Below are 19,231 nucleotides of genomic sequence, written 5' to 3'. Positions count from 1 at the left end.
TCCTCCTTTTTATCTTTTATTTTCTATCAATTGTTTTTTTGAAACTTAAAATCTAAATCATAAATAAAATAATAGAATAAAATTTTGAGTCAAAATATAAAATTCTAAACAAATCAGCATAAAAAAGAGTTAACAAATAATACATGAACAAACATATTTTTTTGAGAATATAAAAAAAACTCTACTATTTTTCTCTTATTTTTAAAATCAAACTCTACTATTTTTCTCTTATTTTTAAAAGCATGTTTGATATTGTGATAATAGTTGTTTTTTAAATTATTTTTTGTTTAAAAATACATCTAAATAATATCTATTTTTTTAAAAAAATATTTTCAATATCTATACATAAAAATAATTTACAAACATATAAAAATATTATTTTTAAACAAAAAAAATATTAAATTTTAGAAACGCCCAGCCAACAACGTTCCCAAACAAGTGGTTATTTCTCAAACCCTTCTAATGCTAGGCAATATGCGAAGATAAAAATTATTGACTCAATATATATAAACACATGCAAAGATACAAAGATACAATAAAAAAAAATGATGAATAAAACGAAAAACAAAATTACTAATGAAATTCTCATTGGTTTAAATACAGAAACAAGAGATAAGTTTATTTTGTAATGTTCCCAAGAAACAGTAGAATCTCAAAAAGTCACCAAGAGTGAATGAGATTTTCCATGCATGATTATTTGATTGGTAAAACAGAAAAGTGCTTAGAACATGATCAAAATCCCTGTAAAACAGGCCTCTTCTCGAGTCTCTTGATCTCTCTATCCATCTGACCAGTAAGCATCAATCCAAACATTTTGAAATCACATAAAAAAGACCAAACTGGATGCCCAAAACTTGCCGGAACATTCCCTTCCACAAAGAAATGGCTGTACCAGGCGCATCCATACCCAACGAATGGCACCAAGAACAAAAACCACAGATTGAAAACAAGAGAGTTCAGCAGTAGCAGCATGCTTGCAAGAGTGCCCACAAAATGCCAACGTCTTGTTGATGGTTTTGAATGCTGAGTCACGTAGAATGACCAAAACTCATCTAAGCTCCTGAAATTCATCATCTTCAACAAGCAACACACAGAAGAGAGCCCAGTTCAAGAATCTTGGCTGCTTTGACTTCTAGCTCGACTTCCTGAGTGCTAGACGATCTTTCAGAGAAATAGAGCAAAAATCCCACCAGGGCTCGGTGTGGCTAGCAAGAGAGGGAGAGGATGTGAACCTTTTGACGTGGTTTGGTGAAGGTTATAAGCTTCAGAGTTGAGACAGGAAATGGAGCCAGAAAGAAAGCGATTTTTTTGGCTGGAGTTTGACTGAAAATCCGAGCAAGAATGTTTTCAACTCCCCACCTAGAGCAATAAAGTGATGTAATTAAGCAGAAAGCAAGAAAGTCGCTATTTTTTTTTTGGTGTAATTGAGTAGATCCAACAACCAATAAACATAGGGTGAGTGGTTTTGAGTTTGCAAGGTGAATAGTTGCTGTCTGTCTCTTTTTATCAGTGGAGAAAACAAAGTAGGTTTTCTGTTCACTTGAAAATAATCAAATATGTGACGGAGAAAACTTGTGATTTGGGATAACGATAAAAGCCAATAAAAAAAAATCAACAAAAAAAAAGCAAAAAAAATAAATAAATAATTTTAATCATGCAAATTATGGAATATTTTATTCTATGCTTTTTTATTCAAAAAAAACTACAAAACCTCGTAGACCTTGAAAAACACTGTTCACTAGAACTGTTTAATGACTTTTTGTTTTTCCCACTAATAACCATTGAACTATTATTAGGGCAGCGAGATTTACAAGATTTACTAGTTATTACCGGATTCATCGGAGATGAATATTTTTTTATATATATATTTTGAAAGCATAATAAAACTATTAAAATACCAATGAAAGTGAAAATTTTTAAATTAGCATGACTTTTCCGTACTTTCCTACTTTTTTTTATTATACTTAAGTAGCTAAAAAATAATTTGATATTTAAATAAATATAAAATATAATAAAAAAACAAAAATGATCAATGCCTATAACATTTGAGTGATGCATGTGGTGCCTCTTGATAATAAAAAATTTTCACTTATTGTGTCATTAGAATCTCTATGTCAAGATCTTTATGGTGGAGTGGCATGTGGTATTGTCAAAGTGTCGACTCAACGTTGATGATCTTGTTTTTAATCTCTTCCCACTTTTCTTTCTCTTCCCTTGAAAATCAAAATAGCTATACAAAATTTCAGAGTTTTTTATTTATTTATTAAGATTTCGACTCTTTTAGTGTTAAGTAATGTCAAAAAATGATCTTTCATCTTAATCTCATATCCCTCCTCCAGTAATTGCCCTAAGCTCAATATATTACTTTTTATCATTGGTATATAATAGATATCACCAATAAATTGATAACTTTCATCTTTTAATTTAATCAATTATATTTTTCTTTGATGATAACCTTTGAATGATCTACAAAGGTGATATTACTTTTAATTACTTTATCAAGCTCTATAAATTTTTTTTTGTCTCCACACATATGGTTATTGGCTCTATTATCTAGGTACCACATGTTCTCTTTGTCTTGGATTCTCTCATTATGCACTAGTAGTAGAGTAGTTTCCTTCTTTTCTTCTATCATAAGATTAACATTCTCTTCAACCCTTTTGATTGGATTCCAACAATTCCTAGCATAATGACCTATTTTTTGACAATTATAGCATTTAACTTTTAATTTTTCAAATTTATTGTCAAATCTGGATCTCGAATAGTTGCTACCAATTAAGTTAGTCAACCGGTTCCCTTCATTCGGTCAACTATTTGATTTGTTGGAGTTACCTTTGTTTCCTCTTCCAAATCTTTCTTTTTCTCCTTAAGAATATCCAAAACCATCTTGTTTTAAAAAAAATGTTTGTGCACCCACATCTTCTAAAATCCCAATAACTCTTTCCTTATACGTTTGTAATTTTCTCATGAGACCTTATACTGAAAGAAAATTCATATTTTGCAATTCCTATATCGCAATCATCATATAATGAAATTTCTTTTGCAACGAGTATATGATCTTCTCTACCATACATGTCTTTTCAATATCTCTTTATTTGATTATATATGACCAATAATCTTGCAAAGTATTTTAAAATATTTTCTGATTCAAGCATATGCAACTTTACAAAGTCACCACGTAGTTTTTGTAAACGCATCTTTTTCACATTATTAGCTCCTTGATTTGATTCTTGCAAAACTTCTCATGCTTGCTTGGTAATGGTTGCATTAGCCACTATTTCAAAAATGGTGTCATCTAAATATTGGTTAATGATTGTTAGTACTAGTTGGTCTTTTTTTCATGTCTTTTGCACGATTTGTTTTTTAAATGAAGTCAACATTACTCTATTTATAGACTTCTCAAAGCCTTTTTTAACCGTTTTCTCATATATCTTGAAAATCTAGTCAAATTTTTACTCAAATATACTAAGTTTGATAATTGTACTTTGTCAACTTAGGATATTAAAGTAGCGAGTTTGAATTGGCTATGTTAAATAATTAAATCTAAGCTTTGATGCTTCTTATTAAAAAGAAAGGATAGGACATAATAACTAATTTATAGGAATAAACAAAAACACAAAGCTAAAGAACAAGAATAAAAATAAAATGAAATATATTTTATTAAGAATTTTCTCAAAAGATATATATATATATATATATATAGCTTCTCTCTATATCTCCCTCAACTTGAATACAATGCTTAAAGATTACAGGCCTCGCTATTAAACTATTCAAAAACAATTCTAATCTAATAAGGAATTAAACTATTCTAAAAAAATTCTAATCTAATAAAGAATCCAATATTTCAATTAAATAATGATTATAATAAACTAATTTATCATAAATTCTCCTTGTTCAAGGATTTTTATATTAATTAGGATTTTTTCAGCTAATATTAAAACTTTTAGAAACTCTAAATTTTATTATCATAAATCCTATTTAACTTCGAGGTGAAACACGATTGTTGCTTGGAGAAGAGGATGTGGCTGTTGTTCGGTGATGTGAGGTAAAAGGTGAGTCGATTTCTGTGTAGAAGGCCGGTTGCTGTGAGGGAGACTCTGGCTATTGCTGATTGTTGATGAGGAGCTGCTGGTTTTATGCTGCCCACGATGACTTCAGACAACGGAGGAACTGCTGCTCACGGTATAGATAACTTGCTAATGCTGAGAGGAGCTGCTACTGCTACTCACGGTTGATGCAGAGGAGATCACTAAGGCTTAGCTGCTGTTGCACAGCTTAGAAGAGACTCCTGTTGCTGGATGGAGGATGAAGCTGCTGAGAGGAATCTCTGCTCACGTTACTGCTGAACTGAAATTAGTCGTCTGCTACTGGAGCAGCTGTCGTCCGTGGCTACTGCTCTTGGTCTTTTTGAAGCTGGCGGACAGGAAAGCAGCTGGTTGCAGTGCCACTCACGGTGATTGATGATGGCTGGTGAGGTGATGTGATGTGGAAGGAGTTAATTAAAAATATAGAAAGGGGACGGTGTCTTTTTGGGAATGCGAGGAAGAATGAGACGGGGTGTATGGAAGATGGAAGGGTGAAGGTTACGGGATGGTTTTTTTTTTTTTTTTTTTTTTTTCAGGAGTTTTTTTTGCGCGTGTCAGCTGGTAAGTGGGCGAGAGTTTTGATATGTGTGATTCTCACCTAAAATTCTCCTCTCCTCATGTGTTTGGTATAATTATTTAGTTATTGACAAAACAAACTTGTTTTTTTCCTTTTAATTGTTTGGTTTTCAAGAAACTAAAAAACATTTTGATGTTTCATTTTCCTTTATTACAATTTTGGTTTCCTTGTCTGAATTTTTTTGTTTTTTAATTTTTCTTATTTTGATATTTTTTAAAAAGATAATATCAATGTTAATTCAATAAAATTGCTCAATTATTTTGAAATGAGCATGTTAAAAGTTAAACATGTTAAAAATGTTTTTTTAATTTTTAATTTTTTTAAATAACATTGAAAATGTTAAAAACAATGTAAATACGTTAAAAATATATATTTCTTAGATTTTTTGTTGTTTTTTTCTAATTTTACTTTTCAAAAAAGTAAGAAAAAGAAGGTAAAAAATCAGGTTATGAAAATATTTATTTAATTTTAATTAATAAGTTTAGAGCAAAGATAAAGTTCATATGATAAAGTTTTTACAAAGAAAATTATATAGTAATTATAATTATGAGAATTTATATTATATCAAAGTATTGTTTTCAAATATTCCTTATTAATGTTGTGTTAAGACTATATATTAATTAGAGTTATTGAGACTAATACTTATTATATATTTTTTTAATAAAAAAAAATATAGTTGTTCTCATATATGGAGGTATGAGTGAAACTTAGAAATAATATATAGGTATTTTTTAATCAAGAATGACTTGATTGTAAATTAGTATGAGAATTCCTAGTACATATAGTATACATTCCATCGGATAAGAGTTGTTCATACCTTTTCAGCAGCACATGCAATGTCTTCTAGTAAAAGGTCAACCACTATCTTCTTTAACTTCTTGTATAGAGGCATATCTAATTGGGTAGCTTATATGAGGCTTTTCACGGTGGGTTGATAATAATTAAATTTTTTCTCCCTTTACTTTTTCTCTCTTTTCCCTTTGGAAACTATGATAGCCTAGCCAAAATCAAAGGTTGTGCTCCATTTTTCTCTTATTTAAAATGTGATTCTTATTCTTTTGATTGTTTTTTTTTTGTTTTAAATCTTTTTTTTTATTATTTTGTTAAATTTCATCCCTTAACATTTTGTTCTATTTGATTTTTATATTAAATATGATATTAATTCTTTTGATTGCTATTTTTTAACTTATTTTTTTAATTTCATTTCTTATTATTTTATTTTATATCTGATTTGACTATTATTTTTTTTGCTTGGTTCCTTTTCTTAAATTAATTTTTTTAAATTTTATCATTCAATATTTAATTTGTTTAGAATTGAGATTCATTAATTTTTTTCAGTATGATTATAATTTTTTTAATTTTATCATTTAATATTTGATTGTTTAGAATTGGAATTCATTAATTTTTTTAGTATGATTATCCTAATTTCATGATCCAAGTCATATATATAATATTTTAACATAGACTGATATAACCTTTTTTGTGTGTTTTTTTCACCTATTTAATTTTTTAATTTTATTATTTAATATTAGATTTATTAAAGATTAAGCTTCTTTATTATTATTTTTTAAAATTTCTTTATACCTATTTTCTTTATTGATCTCAGCCATCAACATTGAATTTATTAAATATTGAGTTTTTTTTAATTTTTTTATATGTTTTTTATAAGAATTTCCATGATGTAAATAAAAAAATATTCTTTTAATTTTTTTTATTTAGAGAATAAGTATACAATAGTAACTAAGCTAAATCCCTATAAAATAAATAAAGAAGAAATTTCAACAGTGTTATTGTCGTCAAACTCTCCAAATCAAACATCTAATCGATAAATTTTCTATGTACCGACGGTGTGACTTTCCTTATTGACTTGTTGCCTCCATCTTTTGTGAAAGCTTAGATTGATTGACGGGTCGTCAATTCCAGAGTTATCACTGCATGACACGCCTTACAAAGATACGCAGGGCCAGCATGAGTGAGCTAGCTTCATTGATGAGAAGTTACCCCGATGCTTAATTGTTTTCAAGTGAATAACTAGTTTTTAAAATTTATTTCTGAATTATTACGTTAAAATAATTTAAAAACATAAGAAAATAAATAATTTTAATTTAAAAAAATGTTTAAAAATAGTCAAAAACACTCATCAAAATCGTCAACGCACGCCCAAAAAACTCAAGATGGAGGGTGTGCAAAGCAGAGTTTGTAATCAAAATTGAAGATTCGACTCTTTAGAGTTGGTGTGTTGCACAAGCTTGAAGGATAACAAGCTAGGAAAATGATGATTTATGTTTTTGTGACACCAATATTTCTTTCACAAGCTCATTCTGATGGATATATCGAAGTGAAGAACCATTAAAAGAATGACAGAGATGAATGCTGCACGCGCGTATGCAACATACTATACACCACCAATTCCCTTCATTGTAAACATTTCATGCCTATAATATTTGAATTAAGATTTTAACCTACGTGAACTCGTGCTCTTCACCCTTTTGTAACTAGTTTACCTTCATTGATATAATAATTCCTAGTTCTAGACCTGTGCTGTTTCCAGAGCAGTGGAGACTTCATTTACACTTGATTTCGGTCTAGAAAACTCGCTCTCCTGTAGCATACAAGTTCCAAAAGATGGCTGTAACGAAATAGAGCCCTGCAGTGACTCTGAGGAACGCCTGGGAAGATCCTGACCACTGAACAAAATAACCTGTTCCAATCGTGCTGATTATTGCTGCTAATGTCCCAGCTGCATTTGCAATTCCTGTATGTTCAATTGAAGAACGGCATTATGTTTGGTGACAAAAGTCTTGCGTATAGGTATCTGAAAGAATATTGATTATCGAGTTTAAAACAACGGCATGATGCCCAGAACTTACCATGGAGGAATCCTGCATACTGAGGTGCTATATCCTGATTAAAAAAAGAAAATGAAAAATTGAAAATGAGCGCAACTTGGAGGTGATCCAGCTAGCTAATCAACTAGTTACAAAGTGGTTGAAACTTACTTGCATGTTGAGAAGAAAGCCAGCTTGGCTGAAAGAGCTCAAGCTCAGCGCTACAGTCATAAGTGCAGCTGCAGTCACTGGTGTCTTGGCATAATTTAAGCAGAGCAATGAGACACCAGGTCCAATGAATCCAATAGACTGCATGATCTTTCTCACGATTGTCAAAGAGTAGCCGGCCTTAATCAATGAATCAGACAATGCTCCTGCAACATAGCCAGAGACTGCCATTGTTCCCCATGGAACTGCGCTAAACCAAGCCGCTTGCTTCAAGTTCACCTTAAACACCTGCATTCATAAGGAAGAGTGGAAACTGGGATAAGTTTGGTGATTCAACAGCGTATGGTCCATAGAAACTGGTTCATGCACAAACTGACAGGCGCGCATCTTTCAACCGTGATCCTTAAAGACATTACTGACATAAAAGAGAAGGAGGAAACAGGAGCTTACAGTGTTGAAATATACAGGCATCCAAGAGAGAAGAACAAAATATCCCTGTGATTTTGAGCATGTAAGAGAATATTAAAGAAAAACGCCAAAGCATTCAACAAAGTGAAGAATCAAACTAATGTAATGTAGCTCACCCAATTGTTCGTTATATTAGCAAAAATAATAGCCCAAGATGGTGCTTTTGACAATAGGAGACCTAGTGGTGGAAACTGGCCATCACTTGCTGGAGAATCAGTTTTACCAGCTTGGATTAATCTCAACTCTGAATTGCTAACAAAAGGGCTGTCTCTTGGATCACTTGTGACCCCATTTGCCCATCTTGTTAGCCATAGCAGCCCAAGGGAAGAGAAAAGGATAAAAGGGCCAGAAATCCCAATTGTTGACAGCATAATTGGAGTCAGCAATAAGCCTATGACATTTCCAAGATGAAATCCAGCCATGGATATTCCAACTGCACTCGCTCGTTCATCGCTTGGAAACCACCTAATCAAAGATGTACAAGAACATAGTTAAGCAACGAAGAGGTCACAAGCTAGCAGTTTTCTGCCATACAAGCAATTTGCATTACCTTGATGAGAGGGTGCTCATGGAAGGCAAAGCAACACCCTCGGCAAGTCCAAAGAATGCACGAACGGCCAGAAGGGCGACGGTGGAGTGGTTGGCAGCCCATGGAGTAAGTAGAGTGGCCAGAGACCATAAGGCCACACCCCACGCCATCACTCTTTTTCCTCCGTATCTGTCTACCAAGGCTCCTCCGATGACTGATGAGAATATGTATCCCCATAGAAAGGATGACTTCAAGAAATAATTAACAATAAAAGTTCAATTTAATCATCCACCACTCAAGAATCAACTAGTAAAACAATATCAAATTAATCAAAACATAAAATTAATCATAAACTAAATTGTGCCTCCTTTTTTTTAATGGTCAGAGTATGTTACTCGTCGAAATTAAGCATTTTTTATTTTTTTTCATTTATGTCTTCAAGATTTGAGTCATGCCACCTACCACTGACTATGCCTCCAGGATTTTCTTTATTTCTTTTGTTTTTTTTTTTATTCAACAACCCTTTAATTGTCACCTGCTAGTCATGAATCAATAATTTTTTTTTTAAATGAGATAAAAAATCTTTTAACTTTATTATTTATAATATATATAACTTTTATTTTCATGATTATTTCTTAATTTTTTTATATAAAATATAATAATTTTAAATATTTTTTTTAATTTTTTTTAAATTAACCGACATGATCTAAAATCAGTTACTGGCCAATCAATCAACTCGGTTTAAAAACTATGATAGTAATAATTTCAAGGTTGGTGGGTAAATCCTTGTCTGGCCCGTGCTGCGAAGTTGTAGCCTGTAGGGTCGGCAGTCTGCAACAGTACTAGGTAAACCTTGCCTGGATCTCCTCTTGTTTTATGGGACCATGCGGGTTCGGCTTGGCCTTCTAGGGGCCATTCGCACACCGCACGCTGTTTAATGCTTCACGCAACTGTTTTTGGGATTCCCATGTTTATTTCTTTTAATTTTTAGATTATTTTCATATAATAATTTTAAAAATAAAAAAATATTATTTTAACCATATTTGTTTTCAGTCTAAAAGTATATTTTGATTAGGATTTGATTTCCTTGGAAAATAAAACACAAAACCCTTTAAAGCAATTTTGTTTTAGAACAAAATAAAGTACCTCGGGTTTTAATTAAATGTATAGAATAAAAAATAAACTAGTTTATTGTGAAAACTTCTTCTTATTTAAAAATAGTGTGTGTGTGTATCACATAAATATGTTACCAAATACCTTTATAAAAAAAATAATTAATTTCAATTTCAATATTTTATAGTGACGTCAAATACGAATAACACAACACCTGAAGCACCCCCACTAGAATAACAAAAAGATCAAGTTGCCTCAAATATCCACTATAAGAGGAAATAATTGATTGCAGGCCCTTAATTCGAGAAATTATTAGTGTAATTAGATGTGCTTGCCTCTTCTTGACTTTGAAGAAGAAAAAAATTATTATCAAATTGAACAAAAAAAAATTGACATCAAATTTCTAAATACCCTCAAGCATTTTTTTTATTAAAATAATTTAATTTTAATATAAAAAACTTGAACCCAAATTAAGTTTTAAATAAATTTGAAAAAAATAAAAAAAATACTTTTATGACATTTCCAAACGGGCCACGAGCCAAAATGTTGTAGGTAGGACGGGTTAGCCCCAATTTCAAGAGGCGGCAAGCCATCAATGCACAGCTATCACTTTCTCAACTACCCACACATTATTCTTTCATTTTCCCTCACTTTTCTTTCTGTTTTTTCAGCTATTGTTGCGTCTTAGGCTCGGGGGATGCTTCAAACGATTATACTATTTCACCTGTTTTAGTCGGATGGCTGGCGATGATAATATGATGGTTAAGATTAATATTATTTCTTTGTTTGAAAATCAGACACTTAAGAACTTAACTACACTATGGACCAAAAAACTACTGGATTATATGACTAGTTCGAGCTTCGACTCTCGGATTAATGTCGAAATCCCATAAATTGGGGTAAAATAAAAAATAAAACAAAAGGCAAGGGAAAGAACGGTAACTTCTCAGAAGGGGAGGAGGAAGAGAGAGCTAGGAAGCAGAAATAGATTTACCTGTACTATGCCCAAGAAAGAACTGGACCAACCAAATTTGGTAGCAAGAGGAACAACAGTGACAGACATTACAACACGATCAGCATTACACAAGCACATGACACATGCCATTAAAGCCGCCACCTTAAACCTCTCTGGGATATCAAGCATCTTACTGGCTGCTGCTTCCTCTCTTCCTCTCCCACCTCCGATCAGCATTCCCCTCTCTATGCCCTCCGCCGTGCACCTCACCGTGAATAATCGCCCCCCTTGCTTCACCTTTTCCCTTGATTGTTCTCTTGTTCTTGAGCAGCTTTCCCATTTGATAGGCTTTGATGGGATTCTGGGCTCAAATCTCAACTGGGTTCTTCTGAAATGAACCAAATTCGATTTAGAGTTCAAAAAAGAAGAGGCGTTAGGTGAGGAAGAATGGAGAACAGATTTAGCCGCCATGGGAGAGAGAGATGGACGGATATACTAGCAGTGTTAAGAACTTGCGTTTGCTCTACACGTATATATAAATATATCCTACTGGCCAAATAATGGAAAGTTGTTGAGTTTTGGGGGTTGTTGAGAAATATTATGCTAAAGAATTGGTCTTTTTCGCTCCTTAATCTCCATATTAGTCACTAAATTGTATGTTCAGACAAGGGGTGTCCAAGATACTCCTACGTGGCAACGCGTGCTGCCGTTACGTAGATCACCTACCTCTCCTCGAAGTGGACAAATTAAAATTTATTGTAATAACTCCTTTGAAATACTTTCACTTCTCCTGTTTTGCTGTTTTACAATGTAATATAACAGGTTGTTTGAGATTATTATATTCGTTGTTATTTAAAGTTTTTTTTTTAAATATACTATTTTTTACATTAACAAACCAAAACAATGTAAAAATAATTAAATTTTTTTAAAAATCATTCCGAAACAGAGGATTCAAAGAATTGTGGCTCGAAAGTTTCTTTATTTGAGTTACATTTTGAAGTCCTTTCCATCCTCGTTGCAATTGAGAGCACACATCTAGCACTAATGAGTTCGCTTTGAGTCTTAAACATTGAAATGCATGGTGTTTTTATGATCAGAACAGTAAACTATTAAAAAAACAATTTGATTCCATTTAAATTGGAATAGTATATTGACGGCCACGGGTCAATATCAATTTTTTTACAATGTAAAATAAAATTAAAAGTAAGAAGAATTTTTTAATAATAATAATAATAATTACTATTATTACAATTATAATTATTAACAATTTGAAAATAAATATTGTTGCTATTGAAAAAAAATCATAAATTTGATTTGAAGTATAAAATTAAAAATATAAGAACTTAAAAAAATCAAAGAAAAAAATAAGAAATCAAAAATAAAAAGACTGAATTGAAAAACATAATATATACAAATTAGAATTGAAAGTCTAAATTGTAAACAAATAAAACTTAAACAAAAGAGAAAAGGATCGAAAAACAAAAAAGAAAAGAATCGAAAAAAAAGAAAATGAATTCTGAAATGTAAAATAAAAATAAAAAATAGGGATAGATTTAGGAGGACTAAAATAATAAAAAAAATAAAATTTTTTTAAAAGAACGAGGATTGAAATGATAAATAAAACATATAAAAAATTGTAATTGAATGACAAAATCAAAAAAATCAAAAAATAAGGACTGAAATTGAAAAGTAATAAACAAAGAGGACAATTGTGCACTTTAGGTGTCAAGAGAGAGAAAATAAAAAAACACAAACAATCAATTACCGGCAGCAATCTAACTATTATTTATCTACATGCATAATACCATGTAAAAAAAAGTTATGGTTGTGCATTAAAGGAGAAGACAAACGACTAGATTTAGTCGGTGTCATCACACGAGTCATCTAAATGGCGCGGACGCCACATACTGGTTTGTGCATGTGGAACAGGCACCAATAGCTTTTCGATTTAAGAATAAAATAATAAAATGAGAAAATACCAAAACACCTCTATAGTGCTCTTAATTACACAAACTACTCATGTGCAAATATCAAAATATCCTTGAAGGCAAAGTTTTTTTTTTGTCTTTTCTAAGGTTAAAAGCGTTTTTTTACGGTACCTAAAATTGAAAAAACTTGAAATACTCTTATCCAGCAGCCCATTATTTTTTGATATTGGGGGAAAATAATTATTTTTACTCTTACAAATATTATAAAAAGCCAAGAAAACCATTAGTCAACAGTTCTAAATTTTGTTGACTCTAAAAATAAAAGAGTATTTTTATTGTGTTAAAAAAATTAAAAAGAAACATACACCCCCAAACAATCTTTTAATGACCACTGAGTCAAAGAAAAAGATTCAAATACATGTAAATCGAAGGTTTAAATTTAAGCCACTCAAGAGTAATTTTACTATAATAATCCACAATAATATATGGGTAGAGTTATACTGAAATCTCCACGCTATTTAGCTTTCTTTTTAATATTACCTAATACTAATGTAATGAAAAAACATGAGATATTTACAAGCATTTTAGGATAGATTTTGAAATAATCATAGTATTTATTAGTGAATCACCTCAAAATATGAAATAAGCAATCTGAAGATTTTTATATTCAAATGCTCACATAAGTCAATGTGAATTTAAAAAATGAAAAATATTAATCATACACAATAAATTTGTGAAAAAACTAATAATGAATTATTTTATTCATTTACATTTTTTTATAATTTCTCTTCTTTTTTATTTTACAAGCAACTAATTATTTTATTCATCATATTAGTTATTTTCTTATTCAAATATATTCTCTATTATTTTTAGTGGGCATAGATTTTATCATCTCTATCTTTTTTCTCAAAATAAATAGTAAAAAGTAAATAATAAAATGTTACTATTACGATATTAGTGTAACTTTTTTTTTTAAAGTAACTTTTGGCTCTTAACATACATCATTTTAAAAAAGAGTTTGCTTTCTACAAAGGAGCATTTTAGTAAGTTAGCATATTTAAAAGAATTATTTAGTAAAATAACACATGTGCAAGAATATTCAGGGAACTAGCACAAGTAAGAGTGTCGCAGATGCTAATTACATCTCGCATGTCACAGATGAAATCTTTGACTCTTCTAATAGAGGCATCCTAGGGTAGATTATTCTATCATCAACTCCCTACCAAAAAAAAAAACACAGCAATTCACACAATCACAAATAACTATTTTTCCCGCATAAAAACATAATTCACACAAGCAACATATAATATATTTAATCGTAAATGAAAAAAAACTAGACTAGTGATTAACACAACATAACATTTTATTAAATAGTAAACTAACTATACATATATTTATAATTCTCATAGCATATAATAACATACAACTATATCTAATAATCTCCCTAACTCGTAAAAAGGCTTAGAGCATTCATGAATAGGTTTAAAGTACTAATGTACGAGTTTGGAGTATCACTCCAACTCTTCTAACTCGAGGATGAGTTTGTAATATCCTTGTAAGTATGAGGACTAATAACATCTCAGCTCGTGGACGTGCCTGTGACACTCATGGACGGGCCTGGGATACTCGTGGATGGACCAATATCCCTAACACTCCCACGATAAGAAATCTCATTTTTTGCTAATGCTGTTTCAAGGCACTCAACCTTTACAACCTTTTAAAGTCCACCATGACATAAATTGAGTACAGTATTGGCAATAATATGTCTCATCTCATCGACACCTTTACAAATAGTCGTTACTACTTTCTAAGCCTTTTGTACCAAATAATTAATCTATATACATACATTAAAAACCAATTAGTAGTCGTCATCCATAATAAAATTAATTCCATATTTAATAAATATAAAAAAATATTGCATAAAAATCAAATATGTCTCAAATATCGATGGGCATAGCGCATCAAATTTCATGGTTGGCTTTAGAAAATATGACTAGGTCAATGTAATGAAACGATGTATAATGGACAAATATCATGTTATATAGGTATCAATATCAATCGTTGGATGTTACTCCTTAAAAAACATAATCTTTTCTAGCATTCTAAAGATTAATGTAAGATGCACGAATTACTAACAAATTCCCCTCGTGCTTTTCTTAGTAACTAATACTGTGCAACTCGTCTCTGGTATCAACATAATCAAGAATATGCTGAGTTAGTTGAAACTGTCACATTATCCGATTTGAGCAATACATTCTAACAATGTCAAAGTAGTACAATGAGACTTGTGCTAACTAAATGTCAAATCCCTAACGATATATAAGCACAGTTGAAAATATTAAGTTCTTCGTATATAACATCCATATAACCTATGAGAACATTTAAAAAACTTATATATGATAATCAATCAAAACTAAATAACTAACATTTAAATAAAAAAATATATATTTGTAATAAATATCTAATGCGGTAGCTGTGCATCCAACTCATGCCAGTAAAACTCGTGGACATAAGTGAGATTTACTATGAGATGTCTAACCCTACACCATTTGACAAGACAAGCCATAAAGTTAACACCTTTTTTTTTTTACATTTAATTTTTATAAATAACATGTTGACTATAATCAATTATATTTTATTATTATCAAAAAACAATAGAGAGTGACCTTTGAGTGATAGTGTCAAACATGTTATTACCCCAACTCTTTAGACGTTTGATATAAATATGCTCTTATGACCAAATCCATATTAATGAACATTAAGAATTATAAGTTAGTATTTAAAATGTCATTAATTCTATTAATCAAATAGTTTAAAACATATATACCTGAAGAAATAGAAGACATCCAAAAATTTAGCTTTTTTTTTTAGCCATGCTTTACATAGGTGCCAATATAGATAAGCAAGCATGGCTCCCCCTAATTTTAATTCAAAATGGCCAAAAAATCATCAAGTGGTGCTAAAAAGTATAACAGTGCTGCATTGCTAGCAGTACTAATGAAAATTAAACCTCTAAACATGTGTAATATGTATGTCCAAATATATATAATCAGCTAGTATACTATCGTATTTGTTGAAGGGTTCTGAAAATTAGCGTTTAACCATGTCAGCTTGATGCAGTTGCCCCTATAAGCACTTACTAGAGGCACCCGTTCTAATAAACAATCATATAAAGTATTTATATCAATTGAGCCTCCATGACTGGTCATGAGTGTCTCATTTATCAGAAGACCAGTCAACATTACCATATTATAGAGTATTGATGTCATCTCATTAACACGTAGATAAAAGGTGTGTGTTTCGTTCCTCTATCACTCAATTAATGCTAAAATCAATGTATGGTTAATTTGTATGCAATGTAGCTAATTGACCTCATACAAACTAGCCTCGATAACATACTAACGCATATGCTCTTGCAAGTCCATCAATGCATGTTATTTATGTGTGATCAGATCACCATCCTGAAAATAAAAAAAACTTAGTTAAATCATCAATTAAAATCATTAAAATTATAATAATTAACAATTTGAATTAAAATATTTATTTGACCTCTTCGCTCCAAATATCATCTGAATGATGTTGATCTTGCATATATAACACCGATCTATCATTAGGACCTGCATCAACAATAAAGTGGCCCTACTTGTCAACACTCTTAGAAGAGGTCAAATCTTCTCTAATTCAAACTATATTTATCCCAAGGTTCTATATAAAAGAATTATTAGCATTTGCAATATAATTGAACGTACATATAGTTAGATTAAAAAAAAAAAATTAGATTTGACATAATTTAAAACAAATACAAAAAAAATAAATACATTATCTAATTTCACAAGTTTTTCTGTTATGAAACCTTTAACTGCATATGCCACATATCTATTGAATAAATGCCCATCTCTAGCATTCATTTTATTATGTAAACAAGTAGATTTTCTTTGATCCTTATTTGTTCACTATCTAGTTGAACATTCATATACATCTGGACCTATATATACAAGCCATAATGACATATCAGGCAAGGTTTGAAAATGATGACTATATGTATTTTTTGTACAACAAGGTGGAGTATAAAATCATTAATAAATTGTACATAAGTGCAACATACAATTATATGTGAACATGATCGATGATATAATCATTATTTGATATCAACACAAGTTGCTTCATTAATGTTAAATGCCACATATCTATTGAATAAATGCCCATCTCTAGCATTCATTTTATTATGTAAACAAGTAGATTTTCTTTGATCCTTATTTGTTCACTATCTAGTTGAACATTCATATACATCTGGACCTATATATACAAGCCATAATGACATATCAGGCAAGGTTTGAAAATGATGACTATATGTATTTTTTGTACAACAAGGTGGAGTATAAAATCATTAATAAATTGTACATAAGTGCAACATACAATTATATGTGAACATGATCGATGATATAATCATTATTTGATATCAACACAAGTTGCTTCATTAATGTTAACTGCATTTATCTTATAACACTAGTTGTTGGAGGTGTTTCTAACTGAAATATACCATCTTTAAAATCAAATGAAAATATCAAATATGATTTAAAAATTATCTAAATTTTTTTTCAACTTCATCTCTACACTTCACAAAATATTTATTACACTTGAAAAAATTATCTACATTATAAATAGAATATAAATAGAAGTTAACTAAGTTTTCAAATTATTTTTTGAATTTTTTTATTATTATTTTTCTTGTGTTAAAAAAAAAAAAAAACTCTTGACGAAGGATAACTATTGCCAGTTTTAGAAAATCGAGAAGCGCCAGCTCATTGTTTACTCTAAACTTTGGGTAAGTAGATAGTCACCATTCTCTTGATATTTTCTGGATATGGTCCCTTCATTCCTCTTTTATTTTAGTTGGCCATTCTAGTTAAGACAATTTCTTAATACAGTCCCTTTCTCCATTTTCAATCTAATTTACCATTAATTTTAGGAACTTGGTCCCTGTGCTCCTGTCATTTCTTTATACGATCCCTCTAGTCATTCTTAATTTAGTTGGTTTCTATTACCTTAAAGTCTAATTTACCTTCATTCTTGGCAAGTAATCTGACCATTTTTCTGATCTGCTGTCCTAAATTAATATTAATTGAACGGAAATTAATTGAAAGGACTGATCTAAGAAGTTTTCTTGAACGGAGGGACGAATTAAAGATCAAAGGGTAAAAAAGTAAACGTGTAGGGAGACCGACATCATCTAGAAAATGTGAAAATAATCCAGTTGACGTTGGACCACGGACCAAAGAATTACACTTTGAAAAGAGAGATACTGTGAATGCCACTTGACACCTACGTGTCAACACGTGCGCTGCCTGCGAACACCTACTGCCTTCAATCTAGGGGTATCAGTTGCCCTCGTTCAGCAACATAATTACACTTTTATCATGCCTTAATCGTGGAGTAGTTGTTGCGTAATAAAATAAAATAAAAGTATATGTCTAATAATTGACAAAGCTCCTCATAAAAAAGGGATGCTTGAGCATTGCCAAGTTTTTAAAGAAGGAAAATTTAAGATTTGAGTCATTCACCTACATTACTGGATCCATTAAATAGTACTAATTTAATAATATATTTAAAAAATTAACAAAGAATAAAAAATAAAAAACACTTAAATAATCCAAGTTATTTTTAAAATTAACATATGAATTTTTGCTACACCGTGGCCTAGATATTTTTTTCTAACCTTTTAAAAAATGTAAAAAAAATGGATATGGTAACATACTATTTTTTATTTTTTAAAACAAAAAATATCGAGAAATTAACTTAATCTAATATTTTTTTAAAAAAAATTAGCTAAATTTAACTGTTTTCAAAAAATACATAGAAAGCCTGTTTTCACCTCTATAAGTTATGTTGTAAAACTCGAATTTTTAGTCTAAATCCAAGTCTAATTCAGTTCAAACCTCACTTAAGTTAACTTGGATATGTAAGAAAAATTTGCAAGATAATTGTTTTTGTCTCTTTTAATTTTAATGGCTGTTGGGACCCTTTCCTCATCAAACCAAGGGTTTTAATTTTTTATCTTGAATTTTTGGATTTAAGCAAGGTAGAAGTAGTAAGTAAGTGATTCCCTCTTATGTTACTTTTGATTATGAATTATTTATTGAATGATTTAAAAAAATGATGATTTATAAAGATTTGCAGGTTATGTGATTAAGATTGATTTATGATTATTATGAGTTTAAAATTAAGTGATTGATTTTGGGTGTGCTATTTGAAATAAAAATAATTTGTTATGGATTAAAACAATTGTTTAAACTTTGCTTAAAAATCTAGCCATGGAGTCTAGAAAGAATGGCCTTAAGGTTGAAGATGATTGAATTTTATTTTGATTCTTGATTTATAAAAATTATAGTTTAGTCTCTAAACTTTAAAAAATTATAATTTGACCTCTAAAATGTATTTTGGAATTCTGGGTAGTATTCTTATGAGGTTAAGGATAATAAATCTTAGTTTGATATTTTTTTATATAATTTTCAGTTTAGTCCCTTCATTTTAAAGATTTACAATTTACTCCCTAAACTTTGGAAAAATTATAATTTAGTCC

The 19,231-nt window shown here is 30.3% G+C and overlaps 2 protein-coding genes across 3 annotated transcripts; both read right to left on the bottom strand.

Moving 5' to 3' along the window:
• Nucleotides 1-592: 592 nt before the first annotated feature.
• Nucleotides 593-4,626, bottom strand: LOC105116621 (uncharacterized). The gene is made up of 2 exons (XM_011014051.1): nt 4,230-4,626; nt 593-1,359 (listed from the first exon to the last, which is right to left on the bottom strand). The coding sequence occupies exon 2, from the start codon at nt 1,072-1,074 to the stop codon at nt 733-735; it is 342 nt and encodes a 113-aa protein (XP_011012353.1). The 5' UTR covers nt 1,075-1,359; nt 4,230-4,626; the 3' UTR covers nt 593-732.
• Nucleotides 3,372-11,334, bottom strand: LOC105116622 (probable anion transporter 3, chloroplastic). 2 transcript variants are annotated; one of them, XR_840565.1, is made up of 8 exons: nt 10,763-11,334; nt 8,677-8,903; nt 8,243-8,591; nt 8,109-8,153; nt 7,662-7,946; nt 7,533-7,566; nt 7,055-7,417; nt 3,372-3,384 (listed from the first exon to the last, which is right to left on the bottom strand). XR_840565.1 is itself a non-coding variant. In XM_011014053.1 (7 exons), exons 1-7 carry the CDS (start codon nt 11,192-11,194, stop codon nt 7,248-7,250), a joined length of 1,542 nt encoding a protein of 513 aa, XP_011012355.1. In that variant the 5' UTR covers nt 11,195-11,334; the 3' UTR covers nt 6,960-7,247. The 2 variants fall into 2 exon arrangements, 1 of the variants encoding a protein (XP_011012355.1); XM_011014053.1 differs by lacking the exon at nt 3,372-3,384 and having other exon boundaries at nt 6,960-7,417.
• Between the last annotated feature and the right edge of the window lie 7,897 nt (nt 11,335-19,231).

The sequence above is a fragment of the Populus euphratica genome, unplaced genomic scaffold (assembly GCF_000495115.2).
Source record: "Populus euphratica unplaced genomic scaffold, PopEup_1.0 scaffold1001.1, whole genome shotgun sequence".
In the NCBI taxonomy this organism is placed as follows: Eukaryota; Viridiplantae; Streptophyta; class Magnoliopsida; order Malpighiales; family Salicaceae; genus Populus; species Populus euphratica.
Note: the sequence above shows the minus strand (reverse complement) of the source record. Positions and strands in the feature narration are given on the sequence as shown.

Excerpts from the sequence above, each read along its gene's own strand:
- LOC105116622 (XM_011014053.1), bottom strand. The coding sequence starts at position 11,194 with ATGGCGGCTAAATCTGTTCTCCATTCTTCCTCACCTAACGCCTCTTCT. Across the intron at positions 8,904-10,762 it reads CTTTCTTGGGCATAGTACAG|TCATCCTTTCTATGGGGATA; the intron begins GTAAATCTATTT and ends TATTTCTTGAAG. Across the intron at positions 7,567-7,661 it reads GCTTTCTTCTCAACATGCAA|GATATAGCACCTCAGTATGC; the intron begins GTAAGTTTCAAC and ends TTTTTTAATCAG.
- LOC105116621 (XM_011014051.1), bottom strand. The coding sequence starts at position 1,074 with ATGATGAATTTCAGGAGCTTAGATGAGTTTTGGTCATTCTACGTGACT.